We start from the raw sequence: 19,480 nt of genomic DNA on the forward strand, positions 1-19,480 counted from the left end.
AAAATCCACTTGGCTGTTAAACCGAACATGTTTCTGGACACTGCAGATTTTTTTTTGCAGAAGGAAAATTAGTGCTTTAGAAAAAAAAAAGCGCTAAAAAAAACCCCCTCTGATAGCCATCACAGTCTTTTAAACCACATTCCTCATAATGTAATCATGACAGATCTTCAAGCAGGCGCAGTGACGCCTCTCACGGCACATGACGTCACTCCGCGGCTGGGAGTCAGCTGCGCGCCACTCCCCATTCCTCAACAGGTGCAGGTGATTGCTGCAAGTTGAACATTGAACTCCGTATTCGACCTGGAAACTTGAAAGTGGCAGTTACTTCCCCTTCACACTGTGCTGAGGTCAAAGACCACTGCTGTCCGATGCTGGATTATTACATTTTGGACCATGCCGACAGGAAAAGGAATTCCCCAATCTGTGTTCGTCTGACAGCGCACTATGACTGGCTGTGATTGACGATCGCTTATCATGGGGATCCAAATGAGCTTCTCTTCGTGTTGGCAGAGTTTTTTGGCGTGTTTTAAAAAAGGTGGCACTCGCCCGTCTCGGGGTGAGACCCGGGATGAGACCCGGGATGAGACCCGGGATGAGATCCGGGGTGAGGAGAAACGGACCGCGGCGAATGAAAACGCGTCAGAACTCTACAAGAGAAGAGCTTTGCCGCCGCTGCCGGTGGGGTTAATCGGGGACTATTACATCGCCCTGTATGATTACTCCGGGCGTACCGAGGACGACCTGAGCTTCAACACCGGAGACACTCTCGAGGCGCTGGACAAAAGTGCCGGTGACTGGTGGTTTGCGAAAGGCCTCACCGGGCTGTCGGCATCCAAACAGGGATACATCCCCGCCAATTATGTGGCGCCTGTGGAGAGCATTGACGCGGAACCGTAAGTAGGCCTGTTACCTGTTAGTATCGGCAACGGATCATCCACCAGAGGAGGCTGCTGCCCCGTGTATGATACAGTAGTGCGCATTTACTGATTTCAGACTTTTAAAACACCTGCAAACAAGTTTCTGTCATTTCACACCACACTGGATTTACATTTACAAACACTGGAACATGTGACAGCAGACCGTATTTTGCCGTATTTTGCCGTCTTGTGTCTTTTGAGTCCAAGTCTTGACTCAAACCAAGTTAATCATTGCCTGAGACCAGGAATAATCCTCCATTTCCTCGTCTGAAATTAATCATTTCCACGAAGGTACAGTTCAAAGACACAACAGCAGCAACGGTGCATTAAAGGGACTTTGCCTGTATTCCTGTGGGTCCTGTTTGACCACATCCTCCTGAGTAAAACCAGAAACTGGTTTTGCAACAAGCTTTTATTTCTCTGCAGGTATACTAATTCAATGCTGTGAATGACCTGCAGGTTATTGGGAGGTCATTTATCCTTTTTCTCTCCTGCTGCATGTTCATTCCTTGAAAACGTAGCATCCTAAAAAAAAAAGTCCAACACAAATTTGTAATCTGTTCTGTCGGACAGGCAGCTGAAACATGTTCCTTCTCGGCTGTATTTTTATTTTTTTATTTTTTCTGTTTTATTCATAAGAATACTATAAAAACAGGATAGCAGATTCTGGAATGACCGAATGCCAAAGTCCTCTCAGTGAAATGGAATATTAAAGGTCAGGCCTTTAACCCTTCCACCTGTTTAATAAGTGTTCAGGCTTTACCCTTTACTCCATTTTACCTCCATCCAAAACGGCATTATTGTCTATATCTGAATACATCATTCTATTGCTGGCTAACTTCTGATAAGTTGGACCTGATTTATTACCAGTTAAAGCTTATGGAGAAGTTTCTGATTAGGCGTATTTGGCATCTGTTGCTATTCTCAGTTTATTAAAATAGATTAACCTGCAAAAAGCAGCTGAGCCAATTGTATACTGTTCAGGTTCTGTTCCTTTGATTAAGCCTCCGATTATTTCATTCACGAGTGAGGCTCATGTTGTTTGTTGTTTGTTGTCACACACTTTCCCAAGTTGTCAGTGACTCTCTGCTTCCAGCACATCAGTTCTGAGAGATGTGAATCTTTATAACGCGCCGTGTTTATAGTTTCATTTCTTTTTTTTTTTTTAAAGTCTCTCAAAACACACAGGGGAAAAAAACATATTCAGGAGGATGCAAAAAAAAAAAAAAAAAAAAAAAAGTTTTGTGCATGCAAAACTACTGACGTTTATTAAACAAAAAATATGTTTCAACAACCACCTATGTTCAGTAAAATCAGAAAATTCAAACATGATGTAACTAACAAGCGATTAGTTTTCTGTTGCAAAGCTTGATGTTGCCTGGATGAGCTTCACTCGGGTGTTTTGAATCGATCTGGACGTGAAGAGTCCAAAGCGCAGTAATAATATAACGTTTGTTTTTGCAGAAATCAAACGGGCTCATCAAAAACATAAAAACAAATACAATTGCGGCAGCGGCGGTCCTATTTTCACCTGGTAGTAAACCAGCATGGTTTGACTATATGTGGCTATTAAAAGCTGTGATATGAGTACATTCAGAGCATTATATGACTTTTAATATTTGTAATTTGGCTGAACATCTGATTTGCAGATGGTATTTTCCCGACACCAAGAGGCTGGATGCAGAGAAGATGCTGCTGGCCGAAGGGAACCAGCACGGTGCCTTCCTCGTCAGAAACTCTGAAAGTCAGAGAGGAGAGCTCGCTCTCTCGGGTAAGCAAAATGCATATTGTCAACAGCTCCAAATACACTCTTCTTTCAAACAACAACAACAAAAAAAATGATTTCATGTGCAATTTAAGGTCAGAGGTCAGAGGTCAAGGTCAATATGACCTCAAATCTGTCCTGTCCGTCAGTCTTATTGTTGTGAATCGGCTATCGCAGGAACGCGTTGCGGGAACCTCTTTAAAATGTGTCCCTGACGTTTACATTTATTGGACTCGAGGATGAAACCGTGACCTCCAAAACAAATTTGTGGCCTTAATTTAATCATTCAAGTGTCCAACAGGATAAAATAATTATTTTTCTTTTCTGTCCATTACTCAACACTGAGGGGCAGAACGGGAGATCGTGACCATTTTTCATATTTATGACAATAAGTGCTTCTTTACTGCTTCTTTGCAGGAAGGTACGACTTTGGTCAGTTATGTTCTCGGAGTTGCCTGTGTGTCGGTAAAACCTAATGCGCTTCTCTTGTGTTATGGTGCATGTGCGTATCTTTGCATATACATTTGCGACAGGCTTTTATTTTTGGGGGGGATGTGAAGAACTGGATGTGAACTTGGACCCAAATGCATTTGCAGGTTGCGTATCTGCGATGATGCCCGTTAAGTCTTTGCCGAGATTTGTGGTAGTTCCAAAGTATCTCGCCTCCATTTTGTGTATTTTACACACGGCTTTGCTTTTCTTCAGATCTTTACCGTCTTCAGAGTTACACCAGATTAACATGCATCCATGCTTTAAGGCTGTAAAAGGAGCATATTAAAAGTTCAATCTCAAGATTTTATGCATTAATATCGCCTTATTAAAGTGAAGATCGATTGCTGTCTGTGTAGCTTTCTCTGTCCCCCCCCTGCTTTGCACAAAGAGCATCAACAACAATAGCAACCACACATGACAAAACACAATAAGCATTCACAGTTAATTCTTAAACTAAATTGTGCTAATCTGAAGTTTCGTACAGTATGCAGTCGTGGATCCGTTTGTTGGAACTCTTCGATTGAAAAGAGAAAAACACACAATGTTCACCAAAATCATTTGAAACTGATAAAAGTAATCTGCCTCCATTATTATTTCTATTTAACATAAATCAAAATTTGATTTTGATTTTTGGATTCAACAAAATGTTTTGAATAATAAAAATGAAAATGGCACTGATCAAATTAATGGGACAATTAAGCTAATATTTTGTTGTAAAACAACTTCTGTTGCTCTGTGAGACTTCTGCCCCTGTTAACAGCAGATTGGTCCGATCTTACAAGACAAACTGAGCCAGCTGTCTCAGATTTGAAGGGTTCTTTCTCCAGACTGCACGTTTCAGCTCTTTCCATAGATGTTTGACAGGATTCACATCAGGACCCCTGGAAAGGTCACTTCAGAATAGTCCAATGTTTTGTTCTTGGCCATTCCACGGGGGTGGGGATTTACACGGGGATTCCAGCTGCGTTTTGGGTCATTATCTTCCATGGCCTGCAACTGAGACAGATCTTTGTGGCAGCCTCGGTCGTCCTCAGATTTCATTGAGCCCTGTACAGATTCAAGGCACCATGTGCCGGACGCAGCAAAGCAGCCCTAAAAATAACAAGCTTTCAGTCTATATGATGTTCTTTTCCTGAAAAACTGCACACTGCAGCTTTTAACAACCTCATTTTGAAGTGTAAAAGAAGACAGTGTTTTTCAGTGGAAAAGTGATAAAGGCAATTTAACTGCGCAACATGAAACCACTGAAACACACCTCGCAATTAGCCCATAGATATAGTGGGGGAATTTAATCACTTAATGTATTTTTCTCACCAAAACAAGACCAAAAGTACAGCACAGCTCCTGATGGGTGCTGAGAGTGCTCTGGGTCCACTGGATGCAGAAACGGTTTGTTCATACATTTGCAATAACAATCAGTGTTTGGTTTAAAGGATGTTTCAGAGCCCCAAAGTGGTTTAAAAAAAAATCATTTGCTGCAGCTTCAAACCACAGTTAGGCTCACTTAGCTAATGAAGACATACTATGCTGACATTAGCAAGCAACAGGATAGCAGGAGGAAACATTCACACGTGAAGCCTACTGGGCTGTAACATGGCAAACCTGCATTGGGCTGTATTGTTTATAACCTTCAGGTACGCCTTGATAAATCCTACTTGTTGTTTTTCAGTGCTGGACAGTGGGGCAGTGAAGCATTACAAACTGAAAAAACTGGAGAACGGTCAGTACTTTGTGACGAGGAACAGATCTTTTCTAACACTGAACGAGTTGGTGGAACATTACTCCGGACAGGCTGATGGCCTCTGCACACGTCTGGGTGAGCCGTGTAAAAAGGTAAAGAAACATTGTGCAGCACCACGTGAACTGAACACGTGCCGTTTGTTTTCTTATTTGAATTATTGCCTCTTATTTTGGGAGTGACTCTTCCTGCCCACGCAGATGGAGGCTCCACAGACTCACGGTCTGTCCTACAACACAGTCGACCAATGGGAGATCGATCGCAAGTCCATCAAACTACTGAGGAAGCTCGGAGCTGGACAGTTTGGTGAAGTCTTCGAGGGCCTGTGGAATGAAACCACGTCAGTTGCGGTGAAGACCCTCAAACCTGGTAGGCTAAAATAATAGCTTTGTGTAGCACTAATCTAAAAACTTGGCTAAATCAAATCGTAATTATTATTATTTTTTTCATCTGACTGTTTAAGAGACCAATCGAATCACACTTATTTAAATAGGTAGATACATAGATAGATAGTTACTTTATTAATCCCCAAGGGGACATTTTTTCGCTACAGCAGCATTTATAGATACAGGAAAGAAATAAAATAACAGTAAAAAATATTAAATATAAAAATGCACAGTATATACAATAAAATAAAATAGAATCATTAAATTAAAACTAACTAAACAATAGTGCAAAGTTTTTTAAATTTTTTTTTATATATATATATATTTAAACAACCAAGAAAAACAGAGAACAGACAATGGTGTTATTGTTGTGTGATGGATTTTGCCAGAGGTGAGTTATTGTACAGTCTTATTGCAGTGGGCAGGAATGATCTCCTGGATCTGGAATGATCTCCTGGATCTGGAATGATCTCCTGTATCTGGAATGATCTCCTGTATCTGTCCTTGTGACAGCGGAGCTGGAGGAGTCTATTGGAGAACGTCCTGCTCTGTCCCTGCAGCAAGTGGTGGAGAGGGTGGTCAGGATTATCCAATATGGATAATAGTTTCCTCAGCGTCCTCCTCTCCACCACCTTTTCCAGACTGTCCAGTTTGTAGCCGATGATGGAGCCGGCCTTCTTAACCAGTTTGTTAAGTCTGTTGGTGTCTCCGGCTCCAATGCTGCTGCCCCCCCCCCCCCAGCAGACCACAGCGAAGTACAGTTACTGGACACAACAGATGGTAGAACATCTCCAACATCTTGCTGCACACATTGAAAGATCGAAGTTTCCTCAAGAAAAAGAGTCGACTCGTCCTCTTCTTGTAGACAACGTTGATGTTGGTCTTCCAGTTCAGTCTGTTGTCATGGAGACGCTGAGGTACTTGTACTCCTCAACCATGTCCACCTCCTCTCCCAGATCTCTCAGCGGTTATGGAGCCGTCGTCTTCCTCCTGGTCTTGGCCACGTTCAGGAGCAGGTGATTTCTACCCGCCCACTCCACAAAGTCCTCCACTACTGCCCTGTACTCCTCCTCCCATCCATCCCTTATACACTGACTCCTCCTCCCGTCCATCTCTTATACACCGACCACTGACTCCTCCTCCCGTCCATCCCTTATAGACCGACCACTGCAGAGTCATCAGAGAACTTCTGCAGATGGCAGGACTCTGAGTTGTATTGGAAGTCAGTGGTGTATAAGGTGAACAGGAAGGGAGACAGAACAGTTCCTGTGGAGCTCCAGTACCACTGACCACCGTATCAGACGGCACACTGCCCAGACAGACAAACTGTGGTCTGCCTGTCAGGTAGTCGGTGATCCAGGAGACGGTGGACGTGTCCACCCCCACCACCCGCAGCTTCTCACTCAGCAGCAGTGGTTGGATGGTGTTAAATGCACTGGTGAATTCAAAGAAAGTGATTCTCACAGAGTCACCGGTTCCATCCAGGTGAGACTGAGCTCGTTGCAGCAGGTAGATGATGGCGTCGTCCACTCCCACATGAGGCTGGTGCGCAAATTGCAGAGGGTCCAGTGAAGATTTCACCAGCAGCCTGAGGTGGCCCAAGACCAGCCTCTCCAGCACCTTCATCACATGAGATGTGAGGGCAACCGGTTGGTAGTTGTTGAGGTCGGATGGAGTCGTCTTCTTGGGGACTGGAACCAGGGAGGACGTCTTTCACAGCACCGGGACTTCCTCCTGCTTCAGGCTCAGGTTGAAGAGGTGTTGCAGGACCTCAGCCAGCTGGACGGCGCAGGTCTTCAGGACCCCGGGGCTGATGCCGTCAGGTCTTCAGGACCCCGGGGCCGATGCCGTCAGGTCTTCAGGACCCCGAGGCCGATGCCGTCAGGTCTTCAGGACCCCAGGACTGATGCCATCAGGTCCTGCAGTCCTGTGCTGGTGGAGTCTCTTCAGCTGTCTCCTAACCTGGCCAGTCGTCACAGAGAGGGGGGGGGGGGGGGGTCATGGCGTTGATTGTGGAAGAGCCCTTTGATGTTGAGGGCTCTGTGTCCATGCAGCTCACCAGGGGAGAAAGACGGGTGAGGGGGGAAGGCAGTGGAGGTGTGGAGGAGACAGATGAGGGCAGTGAACTAAACCTGTTGAAGAAACAGTTTAGCTCATTGTTCCTCTCCAGGGAGCCCCCCGGTTGTTCCTCTCCAGGTTCCCCCTGGTTGTTTCTCTCCAGGTTCCCCCTGGTTGTTCCTCTCCAGGTTCCCCCTGGTTGTTCCTCTCCAGGGAGCCCCCTGGTTGTCTCTCTCTCCCCTTGAACCCAGTAATCTCCTTCATACCGGTCCACACCTCCCTCACGTTGTTATGCTGGAGTTTGGCCTCCAGCTTCCTCCTGTAGGAGTCCTTGCCCTCCCTCAGCTTCTCCTTCAGGTCGTGCTGAACTCTCCTGAGCTCCTCCCTGTCCCCAGACCTGAAGGCTGCTTTCTTCTGATTAAGAAGAACCTTTAGGTCACTGGTGATCCACGGCTTGTTGTTGGGGAAGCAGTGTACAGTCCAGGATGGTACGGTGGTGTGTTCACAAAATTTGATGTATTCTGTGATACAGTCCGTCATGCTGTTGATGTCCTCCCCATGTGGTCCACACAGCACATCCCAGTCAGTGGACTCAAAGCAGTCCTGCAGGGCATCTTTAGCCTCCTGTGTCCACCTCCTCACAGTCCTAGTGGTTACAGGCTGCCTCTGTACCAGAGGAACATACTTTGGTGTCAGCAGGACCAGGTTGTGATCTGACCTACCAAGGGGGGGGAAGGGCAGTAGTACTGTATGCATCCATGGCATTAGCATACAGTAAGTCCAGGGTTTTATTGTTCTGGGTGGGGCAGTTAACATACTGGTGCAAAGTTGGCAGAGCTTTATCCAGACTGGTTAAAGTCTCCAGTAACTGCCAAAAATGCACCGGGATGCTGTGTCTGAAGTTTGGACACAGTGGAGTGGAGTGGATGGTGTCCACTGCTGCCTCTAAGTCAGCTGATGGAGGAACGTACACAGCAACAACAATGGCGGATGAGAACTCCCTCGGCAAATAATACAGGCGCATCCCCACGGCTAGAAGTTCAATGTCCGGGCTACAGAAACGCTCCTTCACACACACATGGTCGGGATTGCACTGTGAATGCAGCCATGTCTCAGTGAAACACATGATGCTGCTGCACTCCCGGTATTCCCGCTGGGTCTTTACCAGCGCGCCGAGCTCATCAATCTTATTGGCCAAGGACCTCACATTCCCCATTAAAATCGCCGGTACCGATGGTTTATATTTCCTCCACTTTGCCTTCAGTTTTTCTCCAGTAAATATGAAATATTTGAAAGTTGTATGTAAGCTGACAGAGATCACTCCTTCATGTTTAGTGTGAGAGGCCAAAGTACCAAAGTCATAAACCTGCTGAAAAGAAACCATCAGAAATGCTCATTATGAAAATGAGCGTGAAAGTTTCCTCTTAAACTTTAAAAAAAAAAAAAAAAAAAAAAGTATTTATTGATGAACTTTTTACAAGCTTTTACCAGATCTTTCCACGACATCTCAGTCTTCTTCAGCAAACAGAGTTTGCTCATTTGTCATGGAGTTATCTGCCACCATACGTGAAGTTTCATGTGACAACAGGTTGTCATACGGAGGAAACATTCCTGGTGATTTTCTACAAATTCTAATTTGCACTACATTTGGATTGAAACGTCCAATCTTTAGTTTACTGAGCACTTGCAGGTGGCCAGTTGGTTCCTTATAGGATAGTTTGTCAGAATTAAAAAAAAAAAAATGATATTGTGTCGAGTATATCTGGCATGCAAGTAGTTGCATTTATCCGCAGAACAAATTCTTGTTAAGAAAATCACCTTGATAGTTACGGCCTCCGTGGCTCATCAAGACAACATCCGAGGATCTGGTACAAACATAATGGCGTTCTGTTTATTGGAAATCAAATCATATCTCAAAATCACTGCACCCCCCCAGGTACCATGGACACTGAGGACTTCCTGAGAGAAGCTCAGCTCATGAAGAGGTTGCGGCACGTGAAGCTCATTCAGCTGTACGCTGTCTGCACCATGGAGGAGCCCATTTACATAATCACAGAGCTGATGAGCAACGGCAGTCTGCTGGACTACCTCCAGAGTAAGAAACCACATTTTTCATTTTACAGATGTGATTAACTGCTGCCTCCACTTGATGACAGGGTCAAAGTCCAGCAGTCCAACTCCCTGTGGCAGGGACTTCTACTAAAGAGACTTCTACTGGAGCAGAACAACATGTAAACGTCCCCACCAACACATTTTACATCAGACATTTTATTAAGGAGAGTTTGGATGAAATGTGGGAAAAGTACAATTATGATTGAGCTTTAAAATGTGAGACTCTACCGTCTTATTTTTCAGACTTCTAGTTTCATAATTATGCTTAAAAACTGTACAAGAAATAATAATGCAGATCAAAGCCTGACTGAGATCTTATTGATTAGTGAAGAGTGACTCATTCTGCTCTCCTGTAAATAGACAAGCACTCAAACTAACCCAGTTTTATCTATTGGCATCAAGATACTGCATGAAGTGAAAAGAACATGCGCTTGGTTCTGTTCTGAAAAGAAAATTTTAACAGATGGAGCTGTGATGCAAAGCTCATGAAGGCCGATAAGGTACTTTAAAAGCCTTCGGGGCAGAGTGCTACGATATATTTCAAAAACACAATCCTTCTTAGTTTCATAATTTTAAGTGTGATAAACATATTTGTAGATTTAAGGTGACTCTCCTTTTCTTAGGATGTCATTATCTTCATTGTCCATTGCAATTGTTATTATCCGCCTCCAGTTATCGGGTCACGGAGACAGCTGTTGCAGGTCCCTCATCCCCAGCCCCCCCGCCAGCTCCTCCAGGGGGGGTCGGACATTGTTCCCAGTTAGAAGTGTGTCCATTACAAATTAATGTCCATAAATCTCCAAATTTCAGAACCTGCCTGACAATCCTGAGATGAGGTTTTCTTTAGTAGCACAGTAATCCGGTGACTGTTGTCTGTACGTTAATGGGTAGTCACTGCAAACAGTAACTGCTTCTGGTAATTCGGCGGTCTACTCATGGTGCCAGCTGGCTGAGATGTTAAGGAGGAAGAGATGTCACAGATGTCCCCAGATGAACTCAAACCAGGCATACCATGGCCGCAAAGCTGTTTCCTGCTGTGTAGTGTCTCGTTTCATAAAGCAGCATTTACCAGCAAGGCACGGATTACTTTAGGAAATCAGTAAATTGTATGTTTTATGAAATCATAGTTATTTTGGAAACGTAACCCTCCAGACGAGCCTGATCCCAGTGTCAATGTCACAGTCGTTCTGCCAGACTGAAACCGTAAACTGAAGTTCTCAACATCTCATTTATCTGAGTCTTACCTCACAATGTGCAGACATTTCTATAGTAGAAATCTAGTGACCCTGATAAGTATTTTTGATAAAAGAGCTTTTATTTGCCTCATAAGTAATCGCTGCAATGTGTTGCGTTTGCCTCATAGACACATGCTGTGCTGCATTGTGACAGATGTGTCACTTTCAGACTGAGTGGTGGTCACACGTAGATGTGTACAGCCTCGAGTCCATCTGTGACCCAGATCTACTATAATTTACCACACACGTCTGCAACAGCTCATGGCTGTTCAAAATTATACAGTCATGAAGTGTAATATTGACCAAGATGGTCAACATTAAAGCTGTTACTGAAAAAAAATGAGTCAGAGGTGCAGTTGATACATAAATTCTTGAAATTGAAACTTGCACAAACATTGTCTAAAAAAAACCATTGATTTAGTTTTAGGCTGGACAATTTGAGAAACAACTAATTGCACTTTTTTTTAAACATTAATAAGAGGTTAAGGGTTCAGTGTGTAGGATTTAGTGTCATCTGTTGGCAGTAATAAAAAGAAGTGCTATTCATTATTCTCTTTTCACCTCTAATCACCTGATTGTTCGGGTATAATCACCTGACACTAAGAATCCTTGTGTTTTGGTTGCCTTAGACTGAGCCCTTCATATGTACTCTTCCACAGTGTGCTGTGTTGCACCACTGTGTTTCTACCATAGCTCAAAATGGAAAAACTAAACTCTGCATTGAGAGAGGCCCTGTTGCATTTGTTGCATATTTTTAAATGAAAACATATCGATGGCAATTAATAAGCAGTCTGTAACGTCCCCACTCCAAGTCGAACTAAATAGGCTTAATATTTTCTTACTCTGCCCCCTATGATGCTTAAAACATGCTTGGACTGCAACTGAATATTTGCCTTTCTGCCTGCATTACAGAGGATAAAGGCGTCACAGTGGGCATCTCGCACCAAATTGAGATGGCAGCCCAGGTGGCAGCAGGCATGGCTTTCCTGGAGTTACAGAACTACATCCACAGAGACCTGGCAGCCAGGAACGTCCTGGTGGGCGAGAACAACATCTGTAAGGTGGCTGACTTTGGCCTTGCCAGGGTCTTCATGGTGGGTTTGAAATTTTAAGTGGTATTGTATACTGTATGTAAAAAGTGTTGTAGTTACTCTCACTTATCATTAATCCTGTACTTGAAGAGTATTTTAAACCTTGAAGTGCTCCCTTAAAATGAAGCTCAAGCAAGCCCATATTCTCTCTGTAGTTATGCAACCTAGTTTCCAAAAAGGTTGGGGGGCTATGTAAAATGCAAATAAAAACAGAATACGATGATCATTAAAATCCATATTTAATTGATAATAGAATAAAGACTTAATGCATTTTTAAACAGAGACATTTTATTGTTTTTTTGGAAAAAAGTTGGGACAAGGCTAACAAAAGACTGGAAAAGTGAAAAAAAAAAAAAAAGTGTAATGCCAAAAAAATCCACCAAATGGAACATGTCGCAACTAATTAGGTTACCTGGCAACAGATCAGTAACGTGATTTCAGTTTAAAAACATAATTTCGGAGATTCTCTCAGCAGTGAAAATGGGGAGGGGTTCACTACTCCGTGAAAGACTGAGTGGGGGAAAATAGTGCAACAATTTAAAAACCATGTTCCTCTGTAAAATGTCAAAGAATTTGCGGATTCCATCATCTACGGTCATTAAAAGATTCAGAGAACACAAGGAAATCTCTGTAAACAGGGGATAAGGATGAAAACCAATATTGGGTGGTGGTGATCTTCGGGCCTTAAGGCGGCACTGCATTAAAAAACAGACATGAAACTGTAGAGGAAATCACTGCATGGGCTCAGGAACACTATTTTCTATGAACACAGTTCATCGTTGCATCTTCAAATGCAGGTTTAGACGAGCATGCAAAAAAGTAACCGTTTATAAACATGATCCAAAAAATGCCCAAAGACATCATTAGCCTGCTTTTAATGTTATTAAATAAACTGACGGTGGGAAGCTGGGTGAGTTATGCAGACAGTCCACATCGAAATATGCATTCAGCCTTACACTATATTCTTGCTGAGGGAAGATATCTTAACGAAGTACGAGTGAGCCGATGGAGGAAAATACCCGGTAGAGTCACGAGCTGAGCTGTACCTTCCCTCTCGTCCAGTGGGAGCAAAGTTCTCCAAGATATCGATATATTTTATATAAACCAAATTGAAACGAGCCGATGCCAGAAATAAACCAGAAGAGTCCCGATGTGTTGTTAAAATTGTTGCCGACATTAAATTCAAAATGAGCATATAATGTTCAAACAAAACAATACTGTTCATTTTCTACATTTGATATGTTGTCTTTGTTCTATTTTTAATTTCAAGTGTTGATATAATTTGAAAAAAATTATTTCAATCTGTTTTTATTTACATTTTACAAAGCGTCCTGACTTCTTTTTAAACTCGGTTGCACATTCTACCTTCACATAGAGGTATGCATTATAGAGCCTCATAAATACTCCACAGCCAAAGCCACAGTTTTGTGTTTGTTTTTGTTTATCTCTTTGGATAAATGTCCACTACGATATGCCCCTGTTATGTAAATTATCCCTGTAAAGTCCAGATTTGTTTCTCCTGTGTCGCAAAGTGTGGAATTTTATACTATCGTTGACTGACCGAAAGTAAAATTCCGTATTGTGTGCTTGTTTTATTTCTAGAAAGATAATGAAAATGTGTATGAAGCCAAAGAAGGAACAAAATTTCCTGTGAAGTGGACCGCTCCCGAGGCAATCCACGACAACAAGTTCACTATTAAATCAGACGTTTGGTCTTTTGGAATTTTGCTGTATGAGATCGTGACATTTGGCCACATGCCTTACCCAAGTGAGTGAAACTATCTTGAGGTCTCTGAACCCTGCAGGCGATTGTTTAAGAATTCTCTCCTATTAGATCAGTTCTCATTATGTCTGTAATTCTTGCAGACATGACGAACTTACAGGTGGTCCAGAAGATCCCGCAGGGCTACAGGATGCCATGCCCTCTCAACTGCCCCAAAGTCTTGCATGACATTATGGCAGACTGCTGGAAGGGAAATGAACTGGAGCGGCCGACGTTCGAGACCCTCCAGTGGAAGCTGGAGGATTTCTTCGACATGGATGTGACTTCGTACGACGACGCCGGCCGTTATTAGCTCGACGACCGGGCCGTGAAAGGAGGAAACGTGGGATAAAAAAAAAAACTTTGTCAACAAAATCTAAATCCAAACATGAACATGCATAGACATTCCTGTAAATAACAAATTCAAATGTAATTTAAATTTCCACTTCTTGTTCAATGAAGGATTTTAACTGTTGACTGTTAAACCGAACCAGACACAGGGGGAGCTTGTACAACTGCACTTGGTCTTACTTCGTTTGAGAACTGATTGCATTTCCAGACAGACAGTATACATGGATATCTTCTAAAGCACACTTGACTGGAAGCAGAAAGCTGCTGTCCGTCAACTCGTCCAACCAGTTCTGCCGGCTCCAAGCATAATGCATTCTTTCCACCGGCGACCTGTTGAGCTACTGCCAGACAGCATCTGAAGGATTACGAGTTTACAAGCTGGAACTGTTCTGCTCAGAGTCTTTGTGCGTCAGAGTGAGTAGCAGGTGCTGCCATCTCAGGTATTTCCTCATTGCATATGTAGCCACCCAGAAGTTGGTCCTAGTTTTATTTAAATTTGGCCGTTGCAGTTGGGGCCAAACAGTAGAGGAAAGCAAAATAAAATGGTTCCATAACCCAGTTATGTCACTTCAATCTTTTATCTTCAGGAAAACCATAGAGAGCTACAGAATAACCAAAAAAAAAAGACCTGTGCACAAAAATGTATATATTTTGTACTATAATAATTCATGAGAAAGTTGCTAATCGTGCTCATTTTTTTTTACACATTATTTGCAGGAATTAAAAGGTTAGTTCCATCTTAATTAACGCAGTTAAAGGGACTATTTCACTTTTTGTAATTTTAGAAAATACAGTAGTCTCGAGTCACACACTTTTGATGCATCTTGTCTTGGAGGCTAATGTTAGCAGATTTCAGATAGATGTTATAATTCAATGGCTTTGACTCTTCCCTATGTTTTACCATTATCTGGTAAGTGTTATATGTGGCTGTTCTGTAAAAGTTCCATAGTTTCATGTCATAGTTAGTTTTTATAAATGCAAAATGTTAACGCAAAATTTAAAAAAAATGCGTCACTTCAATGTAAGTTTTTCTTTATTTAAGCTAAATATACTTTCAACCAGTGACCAGTCTTAATGACATCCTTTCAACAAATTGTCTATTTGTGAGCAAAAAAAAATGATTTTATTAATTTGGGTGCACATATTTTCCCTTTGACAACTGCTCTTGCATATGTCACAGTTTTGGCCGCCCCAGGCCCCTGAATGGTTTTCACTGAGGTGGTGTATGGTAGAATGATTTGTGGGGTCCCTATCATCAGCCCTCCCACACCAAGTTTAGTCTTTGTTGTTCATCTTCTTACAGTAGAATGGCTTCCTGACGATGGACTTTTTTTTTGTTGATTCTGTTAAGACTGACTCAGTTCTTTTGAACCATCTGTAACTGCAACCTCGAAGAGACAGAACAACCAATCAGACGCCTGACACGTTGACTTAAGCACTAGAAACTGCTGGTTAATCTAATGTTCTGATGATTTTATATGTTGTTTGTGTCATGAACAAATTGTTGTTAATTGCATTTTATAACCATGATAGTGTTTATATAATTGTATTTTATTTTAACTTAACTGTCCTTCATGCCTGACAATAAAAAATAAAAACAAATCTGTTTAGTATGATTATTTTTTGTTTTAGGCTAATCTGTCGCTGTTTGAATTAAGTACTCTGATGTGAAAACAATCATTTGATTGTTTTAATATTCCTCAGAAATTTAATAAAAATACTCAGACCATGTGGTTAAAACATATCTTTTACCTTTGCTTTCAACAAGGTGGTCAGATGGTCACTCAGGTGCGTCTGGTACCTGTGTCAGTGTGTGTGTGTGTGTGTGTGTGTGTGTGTCTATATATATATATATATATATATATATATATATATATATATATATAGTTAGTGTATGAGCATATATGTTTGGCAGATATTGAGTCAGTTGACTCTTGCAGTGTTATTTTGCATTAATTTGGAACTTGGTGTTGGAAAACAACACATTTCACATCTATATTTCTTGGCGGGTGTTATTGATGTTTTTTGTTTTGTTTATTGCACAGATTAAGAAAAATCCAAAACAAAGTCCAAACCTGAAAAATTAAGTAAATAAAATTAATGAACAGCTTTCCTGATTTCCACAGAACAGTTTTCACAAATATTTTCAAAACGCTGCATTTTATGCTGTTTTCAAATTGTTATAAACGTTAAATTGTTTGGGAACTTTTTTTGTATAACTGTTTAGTTTAGAAAACAACATAAAATCAGTAGCTTAGTGGATGTTTTTGCAATGTAACAACATTTTATTCACCTTTAGTTTTAATGAAAATAAACCAGGCGACTGGTGCCTGACATCACAAGACTGTTTAATCAACTTGGTGTAATTCCACATGTGGCCACACCGTGGTGCTGACACTCCTACTTATACTCCTGCCTCATGAGCTTATCATATCTTACTGTGGCCTACAGGGTTGTGTTCTGTGGTGGAAATTCTTAGCCGGCCTGGAGGCCCCGGTCCCTTCACACCACTTCTAGTCGTCACAATCATACGCAGAGTCTTTGGAGTCTGATGCATTGTAGGTTTATTGAAAATCAAAGGTTTCAATAGACCGAGTGTTCTCGCGAGAGGAACTGGGGCTGAAGTGCCAAGAAGTTCCTTTTAAACTGGTGAAGGTCTGGACCTTATTCTATCCATCTGCTGTCATGTGTTCTGAAACAATTGACAAAGCTGGCTTCCTCATCAGCCGCTGTTTGATGGCACGATGTACATTGGACTACACTCTAATTAGCTTTTCTACTATCCAACGCTGACTCACGATTGATACATAGTCTAACTATTCTCACTTTATACACTTCGTACTCTAGCATTACATAAATCAAAATGACTTTTTATCAAGTATTCAAATTTAAGATTCAATCAACAACTTAAGTGGTGAGTACAAAAAAAATTAAAAAAAATCCCCCAGTTCCCTAACAGCAGCCATCTAAAACCTGGCTCCCCTTCAACCTCTGAAATGATTTGTCTTGCAAGCAGAGTGAGGTTAGAGTTCACCTCAGGAATATTTCTTATGGATATGAAAGTTAGTTCATAACTTTCAACTGAACATCTGTGAGTACCGCTGATTATTTAGGTCAAACCCAACCAGTCATTTAACGACATGACATGACTGGAAACACCAACCAGTCCACATCGGCTATTTTAGCCACATTGTGCTAACAGGGAAAGTTTTGCAATCAAGTACAAAAATGAAACTTAGAGAAGTGTCGGATCCTGTAGGTCTGTTAGCATACCTTCCGAATGACAACAAAATAAGATTTATTGGAGCTGAAGGTGTCAGATGGGGCGAGCTCAGGAACCAGGCAAAACAGATACCTGATACCAAATGTCCTAATGAGTACAGCTTCAGAGGGCCTGAACATAGCGACTGAGACCAAGCATTCCTGTTGGTGCTTTCTAAATGCTAAATAATTATAAGTAGGAGTTGATATCACCACAATATTTGCAATTGCCCCACTTGTCTACTTGTACTGGTGTTTAAGAGGCCTGTCAGTGGACCACTCAGAGCACACGCACTGACAACACCAAATCACTGTACTGGTATTAATAAAACATTAAAAAAAAAAAAAAAGATGTTATATTGTTGTTTAATGGGAGAGTTTCATGTTATTTCCGTATTATTGTCTTTCAGTTCACCTCATCTAGTGTGAAAGTCAGGAGCATTACACTCCACTTAGTGTCGGTCAATACAAACAATTAACTCAGGATCGGTAGTCAGGCTAAACGTTGTATCTGTCCTGACTGTCATGGGGTCATTAAATGGGTCCTAAGTGAGGTACTGTCATTTTGTAATAGCACAAAATGCATCACAATTAATGAAATGAATTAAACACCTGACACATTGAGGTGTAGTAGTAGCCATGTATGTTACTAACCCCGCCTCCTCTCCAAACATTTTTATCACCACTGGTTGTGATGGCAGGGAAGCATTCAATACTGCTATAGGGTGGCGCTGCACAGATGTGAGTGTTGCTATCGGCCTCATTATGTTCCAACGCTAACCACTTGCAGAACTCTCAGAATACCACCTTCATAAAGTTTTTCAAATATCCGAAGTACAACAAACATCTGATTGCATGTTAATTCAACAGAGAAGCTGCATCACAATATCTCCAAGCATTTTAAAAACATTCGACAGTTATACACTTTTTGCATAATTTGGATAATGAATAAGTGGCAGTGCAAAACAATCTATCTCCCTTTTAGTGTCTCAGAAACTGAAGATCCACCTGTCTTTTTCCACTAAAATGTATTTTTTCCTTTCTACCATATTACTTCACTAGGGCAAGTGTTTACTTATGCAACCCTGTAAAACCACAGCAGATTTGCTCTGAGTATAAATTACAAGCAGACAAGGGGTGATTGCCCCTCAACGGGGAAAAGAAATGGATGAGACAGGTTTAGGGATAATTATTCAAATAAATGACTCTTGTTTGCATAAAATAGGGGGGTTTGAAAAGATGAGCAGAGCACATTTATGAGCACAGACTTAATTATGTTATTTAGAGGGACATGTTAAGACTTCAGATATGTACAACTCTTCCTCCTTATGTGTGCAGGCATCGGCGTATGCTGGACGGTGACACGATCCCATTATATTTGGAGAATGAAGAGCATGTTTGGAGCATAGTCTGATTCAAAATGTGTCATTTTTTATTCTGCATTATGAGGCCTGCATATCACGAAAGGCGAGCGATAATAAAACTGTGCAAAGTTAAGATTCTCTTTCATGTTTTTTTTTGTTGTTGTTTTTTTTGGGTGGGGGGTTATCAATATGCTTGTTACTGTTTGCCTTTTGAACAGAGCTGATGTCTCAGTTTGCGCTGCAAAGCCGTAAAACAGAGACATGACCTGGACCACCAACAGATCATTGTCAATTCAATTCAATTCAATTCAATTCAATTCAATTCAATTCAATTCAATTCAATTCAATTCAATTCAATTCAATTCAATTCAATTCAATTCAATTCAATTCAATCTTTACCGTCATATGTACAGGAAACAATCTGCCACACATCACAATGACATTCTTATTTCGTGAGTCCTTCCAGAACCAACACACATAAACACACCATAAGTAAAAAAAAATACAATAAAATATAAAAAAAAAACAAGACATAAATGACAAGATAGACAATGTGAGAAAACTGAAGAGAAAGTGTGAAACAGTGCACAGATGCGTCCGTGTATAAAGTGGTTCAGGATCAGAGGATGGGCTGCAGTGTTGTGGGAAGGGGTGAGAGGGGATGGGGGGGGGGGGCAGTGGGTAAGTGTCATTCACAAGCCTGATGGCCTGTGGGAAGAAACGGTGTACTCCTCCTGCAACCGTCAGTATTGTCTTGGGTCTCAATGCTGGTCTGTTCTCTCTGCTCTCTCCCTTTTTTGGAGGGGTGGGGGAAGGGAGGGTGCTGGAATAAATTCAATTATAAAATGTACAGTTTTATCAAGTAACACAATGCTACAGCTGCATGCTGACTGCACAAATGTCCACCAGAGCTGTTGCCCGTGAATTTGAATGTTCATTTTACTTCCG

General features: G+C 41.8%; 1 protein-coding gene across 1 annotated transcript; it reads left to right on the forward strand.

Moving 5' to 3' along the window:
• Window positions 1-306: 306 nt before the first annotated feature.
• On the forward strand, window positions 307-14,927 carry frk (fyn-related Src family tyrosine kinase). Its single transcript, XM_069705816.1, has 8 exons — window positions 307-893; window positions 2,567-2,688; window positions 4,844-5,007; window positions 5,113-5,281; window positions 9,293-9,451; window positions 11,616-11,797; window positions 13,397-13,562; window positions 13,661-14,927. The coding sequence occupies exons 1-8, from the start codon at window positions 475-477 to the stop codon at window positions 13,867-13,869; spliced, it is 1,590 nt and encodes a 529-aa protein (XP_069561917.1). The 5' UTR covers window positions 307-474; the 3' UTR covers window positions 13,870-14,927.
• Window positions 14,928-19,480: the final 4,553 nt, after the last annotated feature.

This window comes from Brachyistius frenatus, unplaced genomic scaffold (assembly GCF_029030835.1).
Source record: "Brachyistius frenatus isolate BFR_SWC_R1_liver_20210118 unplaced genomic scaffold, ASM2903083v1 Contig_59, whole genome shotgun sequence".
NCBI classification, from domain to species: domain Eukaryota; kingdom Metazoa; phylum Chordata; class Actinopteri; family Embiotocidae; genus Brachyistius; species Brachyistius frenatus.

Coding starts and splice junctions, on each gene's coding strand:
- frk (XM_069705816.1), top strand. CDS start 475: ATGGGGATCCAAATGAGCTTCTCTTCGTGTTGGCAGAGTTTTTTGGCG. Junction 9,452..11,615: donor TCTGCTGGACTACCTCCAGA/GTAAGAAACCAC, acceptor CCTGCATTACAG/AGGATAAAGGCGTCACAGTG. Junction 13,563..13,660: donor TGGCCACATGCCTTACCCAA/GTGAGTGAAACT, acceptor TAATTCTTGCAG/ACATGACGAACTTACAGGTG.